Here is a 14,172-nt window from a genome sequence, read left to right as displayed (position 1 = left end):
ATAGACTCGATAAAAATTATGTATGCATTGTAGTTGACTACACGCTAGAGCTAACCAAGTTCACCGCAAAATTGACAATAAATATGGAACCGAAACAAAGGACCGGCAACGTCTATGGTTGAGCGCCTCCTGGCTTCGTGGAGCTCGGCGGTGCGGCAGGCTGGTGATTCGGACCTTCTTCATCACTGTCATCCCCGACAGCATAATGTTCTTGTTCCGGACCTGGTGAATGAAGGTTGTCGAGCTCGGACTCGTCAAAGTCGCCCGCTTCCACATCGGCGGGCCCGGAGCGTTTGTTGTGGAAGCGCTCCAGAATAGAGCCGCTGCCAATGTCCCTCTGGTAGACTCCTTGATAGCCGCGGTTTCGCCGGCGACTGCGCCAGATGAAGAAACCCCAGACCGTAACACCGATTATCACAACGATCAGAGCCGCCTCGCCAGACTTGGCGTAGGCCTTCCATTCTGTCTCTTTGATCTTCTCCTTGGCTTGCTGCTCGGCTGCTGTGCTGTTCGGGTGGCCGCCTACGGAGGTCTGCGGTAGCTTCTCGCCATCAATTCGTGAATCCGCCGGCTTGCCGCCGATATTGGCGATATCGACCTTCATGAAGCGGTCAAGCATGTCACGGCTCTGGCGAGGTAGATCGTAGGGTACCATATGGCTTGCATTGTAGAAGAGGACGTAGGTCAAGTTCCGAGCGTATTGGTAGATACCGGTCGGTTCACCTTCAAATGTCCAATCGTGACGCGGAGCCCAAACACCAGGGGAGGTTTCGAAGCCAGTTCCACCGTTCCACTTCATATTGTTGATCAGCTGTTCCGTGCCGACATGGTTGCAAATGAGATCCTTATCGCCGCTGAACAGTAGTATGGGAATGCCGGACTCGAGAAGCTCCGGTAGTAGTTGAACCGAAGGCACCGAGTTCGCTGCGTTGAAGGTACTGCTCACCGCGCCAGAGCATTCCTCCCATCCGGACTTCTTCTCGGGGTTAATGTTCAAGGCTTGGACCACGTCCGGGCGCTGCAAGTAGGGCTTCACGTCCACCAAGTCTGTGGGCCAATTCATTCCGCACGACGGATACGTATCTCGGAGGCGGACGTCGTACATGTTGTAGCACTGCTTATTTGTATCTTTCGTGCGCGCAAGAATCTGCTGCAAAATCTCCTCACAATCCCTGATGTTTATGGCGTTCGGTGATGCACTTATCTTCGATTCGCAGACGGACTGATAAACTTCAAGATCTTTGGCGAGACTGCTCCCTTCTGTGACAAGACCCTCCTCGTATGCGAAGGTGAGGTAAGAGGGGTACTGCTGGGCCGGAGAGATCCAACCATTACCGACCACAAGGCCGCGAAGATTCCACCGGACGCTCTGGTCATTCTGGATCTTATTGTTGCGTTCCTGTATAGCTTTGGCGATGTAAGGTATATGCTGACCAGCATACGACTCGCCTGCAATGTATATCTGATGACAAGTTAGAAAGCTACCACCGAGATCATCAGGCACTGAAAACGGGGGCACCTACATCGTCACGTTCGTACTCAGGAAATAGTTGAAACCACTTCTCCAGGAAGGTGATGAATTGAGCCGACATCTCATCGAGCTCGTGGATATAACTGTTGGTGCTGACGTAGCTGAAGCCCGTCCCGACGGGTTGGTCAACGAAAAGCAAGTTTGCAAATTCATCCCACGAGCCATTATTGTACTCCAGTGTATGGTTATCCTTGAGTCTGTAGGGACCGATTTCCATGAGAGCGCCGTCCATCGAACTGCATCCTGGCCCGCCGTTCAGCCAGATCACTGTCCGCTGGCGGTTGGCGATATGACGGTTCTGGTAATGCCAGAAGAAAAGGTTGCCGTTATTCTGCGCATCTACTTCGATATGCCTGACCAAGCGCAAATCATATTAGCCGGCATCTTAGGAGCATCAGATCCTCAAAACACTGGAACTCACCCGGCATGCATCTTCAACAAGGGCCCTTCTGGGGCACCAGGCAATGATCGTACATAGTAGTCTGCAGCAGATTTGGCTGAAACTAGGGTCGGACTGAACAGGAGGAGGAGCGACAAGGCCCACCACGAAACGTTCGCGATGCCCGATGGCGCTCTTGACCCTCGAGATGAGGGTGCTGTCAAGAGCATCTCAAGTGACCAGGGCGAGGGACAGTGGGATCAATCCTTTTTTTGATAAAAGTACAGACACCAGATCAAGTACTATGCGGGAAATGGTTCTGCGAGGGCTCTGAGGGCGACGCTCAACGTATCATTGGTGAGGGCGATTGCCTTCTTGGTCTCCCTACAATTCGGAGGATGGCAGCCGTTCGGAGGTCCGGGCTTAAACGATGATAGAGCAATTTCAGACAAAAAAGCAGTATGAACAGAAGAGCAAGACAATCACACTGATTAGTGGGAAAGGACAGGAATGCTGGACCAGGTCAACTGGTCGATGGTGTAGGACAGTATATTGAGGCTGATTGTTGTTAGTTCTTATTCTAAAAGTAGCTCTCTAATAACGGCGATGACGGCGCAAATCGATCTGGATGGCGTGGCCTGTGACAGTGGTACAGTACAGTCGTCATGTATTGTACTTGACAATGATTAGTAATCTTGTACGGTAACCTTATGGCACCCAAGTAGTTAGATTATTTCCGTTATAGGCAAAGGACTTGATACAGTACCTTATTCGACAGCCGAGCAGTACCTGTACGGTACAGACTCTTTGCGGGCTGTATTCCCTATTTCCGGCTATCTATAGAGACTATTGATTGGGGTTGATGAATGGAATACGAGACATACGAGGAATTGATTTTCTAAGCCAGAGAGAGATACGAGACTGAATGGCTCATACATATACATATTTGGCAGTGGAGTCAAATATCTCTCTCACGGTACATGAACAATGTGCCCATGCTGCACCTAGATCTAGGTAGCAACGAAAAACTAGGCTGAAACAGAAGCCAATTGACCCATCTATGCCTCCGCAGATCAAAGTAGCCATCCAGAGCCATTCTTAAGAAAGGCCAAATTGTAGAGAGCTGCATCTTAGAAAGAGTGACTGGGCAGGGGTATTATGCAGTTGATGACCCTGTTATGTACCCTTTCAACCAGCAACTATCTACTGTACGTCCTGGTACCTTCATTGCCACCATTCAAAGATCAAAACAGGTCATCCACAGCCTTGTCAGCGTCCTTTTTGATAAGGTCAACCATACCCTGTGCATGTCAGCGTCTCTGTACATTTGGGGCTCAACACTAAGAAAGACATACAGCCGGCATAATGGGTTGACCATCGTCTCCTTTCACATAGCGGAAGGGCATTTCGGTCCGCTCATGTTTGTTGACAATGATCTCGGGATAATCGACAAATTCGATCTTCTCCAATGGCACTAATCATAGTTAACATCAATGAACAGATGGGTCAAGGTGACACACGCAATCTGATACCTTTCTCTTTAACCACTATGCGGCTCACTCGCACGGCCGTGTCAGTAGTCATCTGCTTAGGACCAAGTCGTCTTCCGACATAGCCTTTCTTTCTCAGTTCGGATGTACGATCTATATCCAGGGTCAGTAACTCTTCCTCAGGGAAAAGCATGTTGTTCAATCAAACGCACCTCGTGGCGGATCATCGCCTGTCCTTGGCCAGGAAGCCAGCAAGTTAGTACATTTCCTCAAGTCGGACCAAGCAAATCCTCGCGTCAAGAATAGCCATGGGGGAACTACGAACCGAGGATGCCACCGAAGAGAAAGACGTCAAAGATGTCTCCATCTTCGGGGCTCAATTCGACCTGGGCTGCAGGGTCTAGCAGGCAGACCTTGGACTTGTGGTCTGCGAAGATCTCCTCGACACTACGATGCTCAACCTCTAAACCTTGTGTCGCGGCCAGGTCGTTTGGCAGTTGCAAGGAGGTCGGCACGGAACTGAGGAGAAATCTTGCTCCCGCCGCATGCGACTCCCGCGCAATACAGCCGTATTCCAAGGCTGACCAGGGACCCAGCTCTGGGTCCAAATGTTCGACCACAAAGGTCAATTGTCTAGCCGACGGTACATTATTCTGAAGAGACATTTTTTGGGTTCCTCTTTCGAAATAAACGAATGGAGAGATTGGGGGATGGACTTCGGAAGTCTTTTTCTAGGCGGAAGACAAGCTCACTGGACGAGGTAGTATGGGTATGGATCCAGTGAACGGTGGGGTTTGGAGTCCATCTTCCAGTCCAGATGGTGACGAAATCTACACAATGGGATGAACAGAAGGCAGTAATTTGCCATGCAGTGAGCATGCAATCAATTCATCGATTCTTTTTCAAGCTATATATGTTGAAGAATGGATGGACCTTTTACAGCCAGGTACCCCACGAAGATTGAGCAAGTTAGAAAGCCAACCCAACCCCTCTTATCGATAACCATGTAGAAAGGTATACCTAGATATAATAATTATAATGATGTATGGATACATAGTTGATCTTCCTCTTGGGCTGTTGAGTAGACTCGAGTACAGTGCCGTTCCCCTCTACTATCTTACTCCCTGATCCAAGGGACCAAGTTGGGATGTATCATCATGGTTGTGATTACTATTGGGCAGAGATCGCATGTCCCGAACTGTGTACTATATAATACCACCATCATCTGCCTCATCATCCGAGCAATTCCAATTCTTCTGCTTTATTCTTAATTATATTCCTTCAGTTTCCCCCAAAAAAATAATTATAACACTTAAACTTCCCTTCCCCGCATTCGGTAGGGATTTTCCGACTTATCCTGTCGACGCCCAACGCTCCCTCTGCCTCTCTCTGTCTTGTCTTATTCCCTCATATTTTCCGCCGCCCCGCCTTCATACGACTACTTCATACTTCACTCCGACGGCGACTATTAGCGATCTATCTACCTTACTACCCTCAACAGACCTCACTCCAATAACACTTTCAAACATCGAAAACTGAAATCGTCATTTTCTCGATTGGATTGATTGATTTGACTTGCACTTGCCCACATCCAGTTCATCAGCACTTGAAAATGAATCCTCATCAACAGAACAAGGTGGACACCAGCGTAAGTGTCCTCACAAATATTGTTTAACCCTTCTATCTATATTCCATGAAATATTACATCTTGGAAGAACTAACTAAACTTTCGTTAGTCCTTGAGCCCCGATGAACAACGTCTGCTTCGTCTCTACGGTAAAATGCCCACCAAGAAAGACCTACTTCAGAACAAGCTCAAGGTATGGGTTGCTTCGTCAGCTTCTACGTCCTTGTTGTTCAGGGAGTCCCGCTCTAAATCTTTTCGCTCTTCTAGGAACGAAAATACTTCGATTCGGGCGACTATGCATTGAGTAAAGCCGGTAAAGCTTCGGATGTCGGGGTCACTAATATCGGTTCTAAGCACCCTGTTCCGGAGAACATCCCACATCTGACTGCTACATCCCCCGGCGCAAACAACCCCGCTGCCGCCAGTAATGGTAGCAGTGCCAGCTCTCAAGGCCAACAGATCCCTGGCAGTATTGGCGGTCACCCTGGTTCGATCGGATTTCAGAGCCGGAGCCCCGTGAAGGAAGCAAGCTACCTACAACGCGGAACTAGCGTGGATGATTCGGAGGGCGCCGACGATTCAACCAAGGAGGGGAACGAGCCCAGCGTGAGCCCTCCTCCTGCTCGTGATGGTGTTCCTATCCGCCGATAGCCAACAGAATCCACCAACTTGCGTTCTGTGTCTATCTTTCTAGCGGATTCAATCGTGGTATCAAAAGGAGCTGGGCGCTGTGGATTGTTTCGCCTTTGGTGTGATTTCGAGAGCTTTCAAGCTTGTGATGGAATACTGCAGAGCAGGTCGAACCAAGAAAGATCAGATTGCCAAAGCCAGCTGCGCTTCAGATTCAAAGAGAAAGAGAAAGGATCAGTGTCCGGTCGCCCTGGATCACTTCTTCGCCCCTCCAGACACCTTCCCCCGAGGGGTAGGGGCCAAATTTTGATTCTGAAACGTCGCGGCGTCCCAAAAAAAAAATGAAAGGATCGTGCCCCGATTGACCGGCTGGCCCCTGGGTGACCTTACATCGATCATTTTTGGCATTGCAAACTATAGCCATGATTACGAGTCCTCTTTCTTCAATCCATATCGATTTCCTGTATCAGACAATCTCGTTGCTTGGCATCCTGTCTATCAACGAATAGCCTGTATTGTTTGTCTGAGCATATCGCCTTGATCGCCTCTTTTCTGGCCTCTTCATTGATGAATTATCACTTTACAACCAATTTTACCTTGGCTGATGGGTGATGTCGATTAGCATGCCATTTATGGTACAATTTGTGCATATCTAAGTTTCTACAAGTAGTTCAATATGGAACCTACCTGACTCAAAAAGTGTTAACGACAGGCATCTCTCATCTAAACTGTCTTAAGACCACCTCACGATCTCACAGAAGCGCGACTCGCGTTTCACTTTTACTACATCTTCTATGATTGTCTAGGAGAAGTAGCAGTCGGCGAGTGTAAGCTTATTCATCGGGGAAGTACGCCTCAAATCACTGGCGTCCATCAAGTTCTACCAGGGAGCTCTACCATATGTGCGGGGTGCGATAGGAAATGACTGCTCAGAGCAGAGCTAATCAAGACTATTTTATCTGGCCTAGCATAAGTCTAGATTCAGAAAAAAAGAAGAAGCAAAGATGGCAAGACCAATCGCCACCAGAGAACAAAATAACGCGAAACTTCATTTGACATTGGACATGCCGCCAGACGGGGTATAGAAGTCAACTCAAAACTCAAAAGTACAAAGAAGGGCCACGTCTCATCCTCACGCCGATGAGTACATGCCATGCTAAGGGAAAGTTGTCGAGGCAAAGCCAGAGAAAAGGGAAAAAGGCACAATAGAGGAATGAACAGGGGTATAGTGCATGGCGACCAACAGGATAAACAGCAAGGGAGCAAAACGGAGGGATCCTGGGAGCTTTTCGGCGCTCTTTAGCGTCTGAAGACCATAGGCAGCAGAAGGCGAGACTGTCCCAGAATCTAGTAACGAGATAAGCCCGTATCTCGAGGATGGTCGCCGAGCCTCCCACAGCGGATTTGCATATCCTTCCCGGAAACTCAGGCATGAGAACGCATGCTGCATGTATCTCAGCTGCACGATGGCCATTCCTTCGCAGGGGATTCCTCAGCTACCATGATCGAAATAGCCATGACCATCGAACTCTCCGACTAAATGTGCGCCTTGAAGCTGCCAGAGAGTAGTCAGAGTGAAGCATGAGGGCTTGCGAGATGCATTGTGCGGTCCTTGGCTTATTTGCAAGCCAGAACCTTGCAATTTCCGTCGGGTCGAACGTCCCGGAAAACTCGTGCGCCAAACGTATAGTGCGAGTCGCCATATTGAGGTACACGGAATGCTGTCGAAACAGTGGGCCGGATGCCCTATTGACGTTGCTGAGGCGACTCTTTCCCAATCATAGACGTCCTTGAAGTTCCAGTGCGCATCGAAATGCGACAAAAGTTCACGAAACTCCAAAGTCTCACCCCCGAGACTTCAGTCCGTTTTCCAGTGCCCAGCTAATCCAGTATCTAGGTCGTTGTTTTCACCCAGCCATAGCTCGACAGCGTATAGAGCCAGGGTGCAGGCGAGGTTGACCCACCTCCACAGGTTCCCGCCTCCACCTCCTTGAATGCTCCACCACTGGCCGCTGCCACCCATCGCTTGCGACGTTGTGGCAAAGTGCTGCATTAGAAGACTTGTATAAACAGCGATGAGTATCGACGGGGAAAAGTAGCTCAAAAAGCCCAAGAATTGACCCGCAGCATCAGTATCGTCCAAAGAAGCCTCTTGAGAAAGCGCACGTGCCCCAGATTCCCGAACAGCAGGAATTATCCGAGTGGATGCATACAGAACGAAAATACGGTATGCGAGTGAAATCAGGACGGAGGGAGTTACAGCGCTGAAGACGGCAGTAATCACGTTGAAACCTGCATGAATGATGGAAGGCAGCGAAGACAAAGCATGCATGAGTGTGGAGTAGGATGCCATGATGATAGGTGGAAGGGGTGGGAGGTCGCCGGTCTGAGAGGGCGAAGAGCCCTGCTCAACTGGGTACGATGGCTGGTAGTCGGTAAAGATCTGATAGATGCACAATACGACGTAGGCGAATAGAAGCGAGCTTTCGACAGGGTTGCCACGGCCACTGCCAATACCCCAGGCGCACAGAATCACAGCACACGTAATCGATACACCGATCAAAGCAGCATCGACATTCGATATCTCGGGAAACTGAAGAACGCGCCAAAGAAAGTACACAGAGCTCGATATGACAGAGGCGGACAGTACTAGAAGGGCAATCTGCAAGTGTAAATTAGCATCCATTCATCTGCGTTCACTCCAGGGACATAAAGAATCGGTGAAAATAGAAAAAATCATACCATCCAGCTATCACTTCGTCCGCCGCGGTTAACGAGCCAACGGGTGATCTGCCCTGCCGCTTGTATGACCAACAAGCTGCAGAACCCTTCGACAAGCTGAAAAACAGGTGTCGACCATGTGAGAAGCTTGTACCAGTTACCAATAGTCACGGTCTCGATGAGTCCATCAGGTCCAAAAAGCCACTCCTGGACCGATGAATCCTGGGCTCTCTTGCCGCTGAATGTGCGTTCCACCCAACTACTCGTGTTGTCGGTATCAATCGAAAAGCGATTCAGGGACCAGATCAGAAGTATCGGTATAATAATCCATTGCGTAGAGCGGATAAGGACGATCACTGATGACCGGAACCATGATCGCTCAGGGGTGGTGAGCCTCAGGAGGGAAAAGATGAAGTAAAAAGTCGCCAGGGATAGAGAAAACGCCAAACCGCACGTCTTACCACCCACATCGAAAGCCAGTGGGATGGAGGAAACAGTGACGGTCAGGAAGAGGGCCGACGAGAGGATCCGAAAAAGCCACATCGGGAAATAGTACGGGGCAGGAGATCTGCCCGAGAGAGGACGCGGGAGGAAGAACGGACGCGAAAGTTGACACTGTAGAGACCTTTGAATCTGGCGAGTGATAGGAGACCCTGACCTTTTAACAAGTAGACATCGAGCTTGACCGAAACCAAAGTCTGGATAGATAGGTAGATGGAAGAGATAAAACTTTTTTCCTACCCTCTCTCCCCCTTTGGCCCTAGTTCTGTAGGATAATTCGATCTTATCTACCAAGCGGGACAGGATGATGTCTTTTCACGTGGCACTGCACAAGTATGGTAATGATAACGTGTGGAGCTTGCAACAACAACAGCAAGTTCTCACAATATGTATGGAAAGAAGGAATCAGAAAAATAATAATAGAAATAATAACGTAAGAAGCGAAGATGCAAGAAATTTTTTTTTTCTAAAAGAAGAGGACTGTCTGTTCGGCGCAGTTTGGTTGGACACAGGCAAAATCACGAAGGGCTAATTAAGAAGCTAGCGGCACTTTGGCACGGATAGAGGCGGTGGACAAAACATAGCAGTCATGATGTAGGTAGTGGCGGTCACAGGGCATAAGGCGAAGAAGAGAAGTGTATAGAGATAGTTGAAGATGGATGAGGTCATTCAGTTATCTTCAATCTATCTACTGCATCTAGGAGAGGTGAGATCAGCAGCAATGTCTCGTCGCAATTAATTCAATGTACTCCGTCCGTACCTCTTGTTCTCATGCGACAGTTGTTTACCCTCCAATACCGCTTCGGTATTGATGCCTGGCACTATACCTCGAATGGTCTGGTCCGTACAGAGTATACAAACACAGGGTACAGCTTTGGAAGTTGCTTGCCATTTCAGGTTTAGTGGTTGTTGAGTTCTCCACACTCACATGTCGCGGAGAGCCCTTTGATAATAGCCCTAATAGCTGTCCTGATGCGGTAGCTGTTACAGATAAGAGGCAGAGATCATAGATAGATCCTGCGCCAAGTATCATTATCGTTCATTGCTGGTAGTATCCGTACATTATTGTTTGTTGAATGCTACGATTGCGACAGCTGTTCAAAATGGCCGATGAAACCGTTGCGAAGAAACTGAAGACCTCCCCTCCTTTGATCGGAACTCATAAGTATTCATTTGACACTCCTTCGATAATGGTATTCTCCCAGAGACTGATTATCCATTCAGCGGTCATTTCCACGCCGACGAGGCTCTGGCCGTCTATCTTCTTCGCCAGCTCCCGACCTATGCCTCCTCTCCTCTCATTCGTACCAGAGATCCGGCTCAATTGGCCACATGTCACACCGTTGTCGATGTTGGTGGGGAGTACGACCCAGCCAGCAACCGCTATGATCATCATCAGCGTACCTTTTCAACCACCTTCCCAAACCACAACACCAAGCTTTCTTCCGCCGGCTTAGTGTACATGCACTTTGGTCGGGCGATCATTGCCCAACATACTTCACTCCCGCTGGATCACGAGGATGTTACCTTGCTCCATGAGAAGCTTTACACGGATTTCATTGAAGCGGTTGATGCCAACGACAATGGTGTCTCAGCCTACGACCCCGCGGCTCTGGCATCGGCCCACATTGAGAAACGTTTCAGGGACGGTGGTATTACAATCACTTCGGTGGTCAATGATATGAACAACCCCGACCCTACTTGCCCACCTGGAGAGCCCCAGGATGAGGATAGTCTCTTCAGCAGGGCAAGCACATTTATGGGACACATCTTCACTCGCAAGTTGCACCATGCATTTACTTCATGGCTTCCGGCTCGGGCGACCGTTGGCGCTGCCTACCGGTCCCGTCGCGAAGTTCATCCCTCCGGCCGTATTATCATTCTTCCACAGGGCGGTGTCCCTTGGAAGGAGCATCTCTACAATTTCGAGAAGGAAGCCTCAGGCGCTGGGGACGTCAACCCCGACGAGCAGGTCTACTATGTGCTCTACCCCGAGAGCGCTACTGAAGGATCCAAGTGGCGCGTCCAGTGCGTTTCGGTAAATGAGGGTAGTTTCGAGTCCCGCAAGCCCTTACCAGAAAGCTGGCGTGGCGTTCGTGATGCTGATCTGGATGGCTGCCTTGCCGCTGAAGCCGAGAAGGCTGGTAAGCCTAAGATCCCAGAGGGTGCAGTCTTTGTTCATGCTAGCGGCTTTATTGGTGGACACAAGACAAAGGAAGGCGCATTTGCCATGGCTGTTCGGTCATTGGAGCTATAATGCTTGATCTAAAAGTGCCTGCAGAATTTTAAAGCTTACAGTTTTTGGGACTGATGTCCGCTAACCACGTAATTCTTAGCCGCAGTACCTAGAGACTTGGTCTGTGGGCTAGAAGGTTTAACGTGATTTTTACCGGAACGCCTGCAGTCTGAAAAGCCTTTCTCCATTTCAGTAGTTTCTTTCATTCGACTGTGGTTATGGGAGAGTGGGCAATCATTGCTGGCGAGGTACTCAATAATGCTCCTTGAGCTGGAATGAAATTGCTCTTCAGAGTTTACGAAGCATAAGAAATGCTGATCTTGTTCATGTAGACATTCTCACGTTTCTTCTTCCTTCCTGACGACGGATGTCTAACGAGCCAAACTACTTTAGCTCCTGACCTGCAAGATCCCATTCAACCTTAGAAATACCCCCAGACCCCATCAACCAGAGCGTCTTGAGTTTCGGGCCAGTCCATGCGAAGTTCTGCACGGTATAATTCGTTTGAATTGTCAACAGAAGCTGGCCATGAGGATCGAGAACATCAACGCCTCGTCCATTGCCGGTCACGATGTACCCATTGGCAGCAACCTTGAGACCGTCTGGGACATATCCAGCAGACAGATAAACAGGCCGCTTGTTAGATGCTGTGGTACCATCTTTGCTCACGTCGAAGGCATAGATGGTTCTATAGTCATGGTGCACTCCGTTAGTGAGTCCAGCCTTTAGTTCCTTGTCCCTTTGAGCTCTTACCTGGGGCCTGTGGCATTAAAAGGTGTTCCCGGGTGGCCGAATTTGGGATCGACCGGTCCACTCACTGCGCCAGTGTCGCTGATGTACACAATTGAGTAATCCGGGTTGAATGCGATGCCATTGGGCTGACTAAGGGTGTCATCAACCACAAAAACGGCGCCAGATTTAGGGTTGTATCTGTATGTAGCAGATGGAAGCTGAGGGGGTGTATCAGTGAGCTTATTGAACCATGAGTATTCTGCTAAGGCGTCAGTCCAATGATTTCGCAGCAAGTAAATCGGGAGACATGAAGGAGACATACGCGGGTCTGTGAACCAAATGTCGCCCGTTTTGCCGTGCACTGCCAGATCGTCGACCGTATTGAAGTAATAACCATAATAGTTGTTGAGCAAAGTGACGGTCTTGTTGGTTTCAGGGTCGAGCGTTCTCAATCCGGGCCGCTGCTCAGTGCCGCCGATCGACCGGTTACCGCCAGAGGCTCCCCAAATCACTCTGCCATTGTAGAATGTGCCCCCATTGGGCGCGTAGACCGGAGGATCGGAGAGAAATTCTGATAGCGTAGGCGGATCTTGATTCAAGTCGACAACAAGCTGCGGAAGATAGCCTGCTGGAGGCGCTAATTGAGACAAGTAGAGCTTGTTCTGTGCTGCAACATAGACCGGAGCCTCATGCACGGCATCCGAGACGGCAAACATATACTTATAAGTAGGCTGAGTTCCAAGGATCTTCAGGCCTCTTTCCTTATCATAAACAACGAAGTCGGCTGATTTTATGTTTTGTAATGAAGTGCCATTTGCTACTACCGTGTCACCAAAGGTTGTGGCAACCTGAGAGGTGGATATGTTTCGATAGAAATGATATCTGAAAGGACAGTCAATTCCAGCTGTGTAACATACTGGGCGTGGATACTGGCTTGGGGTCAAAAAACGTACGGCAACACATTTGCATAATGTTTGATGCACACAACCGAAGGGCCGCAGTCCTCAGAGATGCGATCCGTAACGCCGGTCTGCGTAAGAGCCAGCCGGGCAAAAAGGAAAGAACACGTCAAGGTGGCCCAATACATGTTAACTCAAGGGAGTTTGATGGAGATCACTGCGAGAGGAGAACTGCTTGTTCGTGGGCTTTCCCTGCAACCCCGAGGATTGCGGTCATATATAAAATAGTGTAGGAGTATGGTCCCCGCCCCCACGCGGAGGAAGAAAAGCATCGAAGAATACTAAGAGCTAGTATGACAGAATACCCAGAAAACCGGGGAAATACCGCTACACAGCTTTGAAGCTTAAAAGCTTTCGTCGGAACTGCACTGAAACGGCAAGTGTAGTCCTCGAGTGTGGGGGTGAATGGGCAGCCTGTATAGACCTGTGGAGTAATGATCGCCCACAAGGCCTGCTCTGAGAGGGGAATGATTGACGATATCAAAGACATAATGCTTAGCCATCGTCATTGGCAACTTCCGATGAGCTTCGCATTCCAGGGTTGAAGACCGAGAGCCAGGTAGGGTGCCGGGGTCGGCTGCCATCCGGTCGGAGAAAGTCCGATTAGGAGACCGTACTCCATAGTGCTGCTGGGGAAGACACCACAGCGCTGCAACATGAGAAGAATAATGGATCCTTGCATGAGAACAATAATGCGACCTAATGGCGAATGTTCAGTGAGCTAATGTCCTCAATGCTCCCTGTTCCATCACCGGCTACTTGGGCATCCTTGACGTCAGGATGGATGTCCGAAGCGTCCTCCCGTTCTCCAAGCGCTCGCTGGATAAGCTTAGCCTTGATTGTAGCGCCCTTAAGACGCTCATCAACATCTGTGACAGCTTCTTCCGTGTTCTCCATAGGCAACGAAGCTGGATCAACTAATTCGAGTAGAATCTCGAGGTTTTTGGCCAGCCGTGAACTGGCGGGAAGCGGCAGCATCTCCTTGCATACGAATGGTTCTAAGAGAAGATCATCCTCATTATATTGCTGGGACTTGCGGGTATCTGTTTTATCACTCTCCTGTGACGAATTCCGGGAGGAGTCAGAATCTGCGAGTCTTTGGGCCCAGACGAGTGCTTTGCCATATAGTCTTCCCAATTCAACAAACTTTTCGAAGCCTTTTTCAACGGCAAATACGCTTCCTTCGGTGTAACCAGCCTGGGCACCATCAGTCGCACCCAAATTATAGCCCTCTTGGTAGAATTCCTGCTCCAGGTCGAGAAGACTGTCAAGTATATTTTTTTCCATGGCGAATCGGACAGCGGGATGAGACTGCGGGTAGAACAATAAGCGAAACCAGGCACAGGTCGGAGGCAAAGAAGAAGAA

At 49.4% G+C, this 14,172-nt stretch overlaps 7 protein-coding genes across 7 annotated transcripts; 2 read left to right on the top strand and 5 right to left on the bottom strand.

Moving 5' to 3' along the window:
• Positions 1 to 5: 5 nt before the first annotated feature.
• kexA (serine-type carboxypeptidase kexA) lies at positions 6 to 2,478 on the bottom strand. Its single transcript, XM_024824129.1, has 3 exons — positions 1,953 to 2,478; positions 1,524 to 1,884; positions 6 to 1,462 (listed from the first exon to the last, which is right to left on the bottom strand). Exons 1-3 carry the CDS (start codon positions 2,138 to 2,140, stop codon positions 113 to 115), a joined length of 1,899 nt encoding a protein of 632 aa, XP_024683070.1. The 5' UTR covers positions 2,141 to 2,478; the 3' UTR covers positions 6 to 112.
• Positions 2,479 to 2,812: 334 nt separating this feature from the next.
• On the bottom strand, positions 2,813 to 4,106 carry P174DRAFT_441762 (SAM-dependent methyltransferase). Its single transcript, XM_024827405.1, has 5 exons — positions 3,726 to 4,106; positions 3,613 to 3,630; positions 3,443 to 3,553; positions 3,266 to 3,384; positions 2,813 to 3,211 (listed from the first exon to the last, which is right to left on the bottom strand). The coding sequence occupies exons 1-5, from the start codon at positions 4,063 to 4,065 to the stop codon at positions 3,155 to 3,157; spliced, it is 645 nt and encodes a 214-aa protein (XP_024683069.1). The 5' UTR covers positions 4,066 to 4,106; the 3' UTR covers positions 2,813 to 3,154.
• A 906-nt stretch (positions 4,107 to 5,012) lies between these two features.
• On the top strand, positions 5,013 to 5,678 carry P174DRAFT_460545 (endosulfine family protein; the record flags this gene model as incomplete). Its single annotated transcript, XM_024829901.1, has 3 exons — positions 5,013 to 5,048; positions 5,137 to 5,220; positions 5,295 to 5,678. 3 exons carry the CDS (start codon positions 5,013 to 5,015, stop codon positions 5,676 to 5,678), a joined length of 504 nt encoding a protein of 167 aa, XP_024683068.1.
• A 1,624-nt stretch (positions 5,679 to 7,302) lies between these two features.
• Positions 7,303 to 9,052, bottom strand: P174DRAFT_183871 (ICE2 family protein). Its single transcript, XM_024821263.1, has 2 exons — positions 8,400 to 9,052; positions 7,303 to 8,319 (listed from the first exon to the last, which is right to left on the bottom strand). The coding sequence occupies exons 1-2, from the start codon at positions 8,919 to 8,921 to the stop codon at positions 7,516 to 7,518; spliced, it is 1,326 nt and encodes a 441-aa protein (XP_024683067.1). The 5' UTR covers positions 8,922 to 9,052; the 3' UTR covers positions 7,303 to 7,515.
• Positions 9,053 to 9,922: 870 nt separating this feature from the next.
• P174DRAFT_441758 (MYG1 family protein) lies at positions 9,923 to 11,282 on the top strand. Its single transcript, XM_024827404.1, has one exon. The coding sequence runs from the start codon at positions 10,342 to 10,344 to the stop codon at positions 11,134 to 11,136; it is 795 nt and encodes a 264-aa protein (XP_024683066.1). The 5' UTR covers positions 9,923 to 10,341; the 3' UTR covers positions 11,137 to 11,282.
• A 217-nt stretch (positions 11,283 to 11,499) lies between these two features.
• On the bottom strand, positions 11,500 to 12,934 carry P174DRAFT_460542 (SMP-30/gluconolactonase/LRE family protein; the record flags this gene model as incomplete). The annotated part of the gene is made up of 4 exons (XM_024829900.1): positions 11,500 to 11,803; positions 11,869 to 12,106; positions 12,170 to 12,729; positions 12,801 to 12,934. 4 exons carry the CDS (start codon positions 12,932 to 12,934, stop codon positions 11,500 to 11,502), a joined length of 1,236 nt encoding a protein of 411 aa, XP_024683065.1.
• Positions 12,935 to 13,301: 367 nt separating this feature from the next.
• P174DRAFT_460541 (Yae1 family protein) lies at positions 13,302 to 14,093 on the bottom strand (the record flags this gene model as incomplete). The annotated part of the gene is made up of 3 exons (XM_024829899.1): positions 13,302 to 13,383; positions 13,424 to 13,481; positions 13,559 to 14,093. The coding sequence occupies 3 exons, from the start codon at positions 14,091 to 14,093 to the stop codon at positions 13,302 to 13,304; spliced, it is 675 nt and encodes a 224-aa protein (XP_024683064.1).
• Positions 14,094 to 14,172: the final 79 nt, after the last annotated feature.

The sequence above is a fragment of the Aspergillus novofumigatus genome, assembly GCF_002847465.1.
Source record: "Aspergillus novofumigatus IBT 16806 chromosome Unknown P174scaffold_4, whole genome shotgun sequence".
Taxonomy (NCBI): Eukaryota; Fungi; Ascomycota; class Eurotiomycetes; order Eurotiales; family Aspergillaceae; genus Aspergillus; species Aspergillus novofumigatus.
Note: the sequence above shows the minus strand (reverse complement) of the source record. Positions and strands in the feature narration are given on the sequence as shown.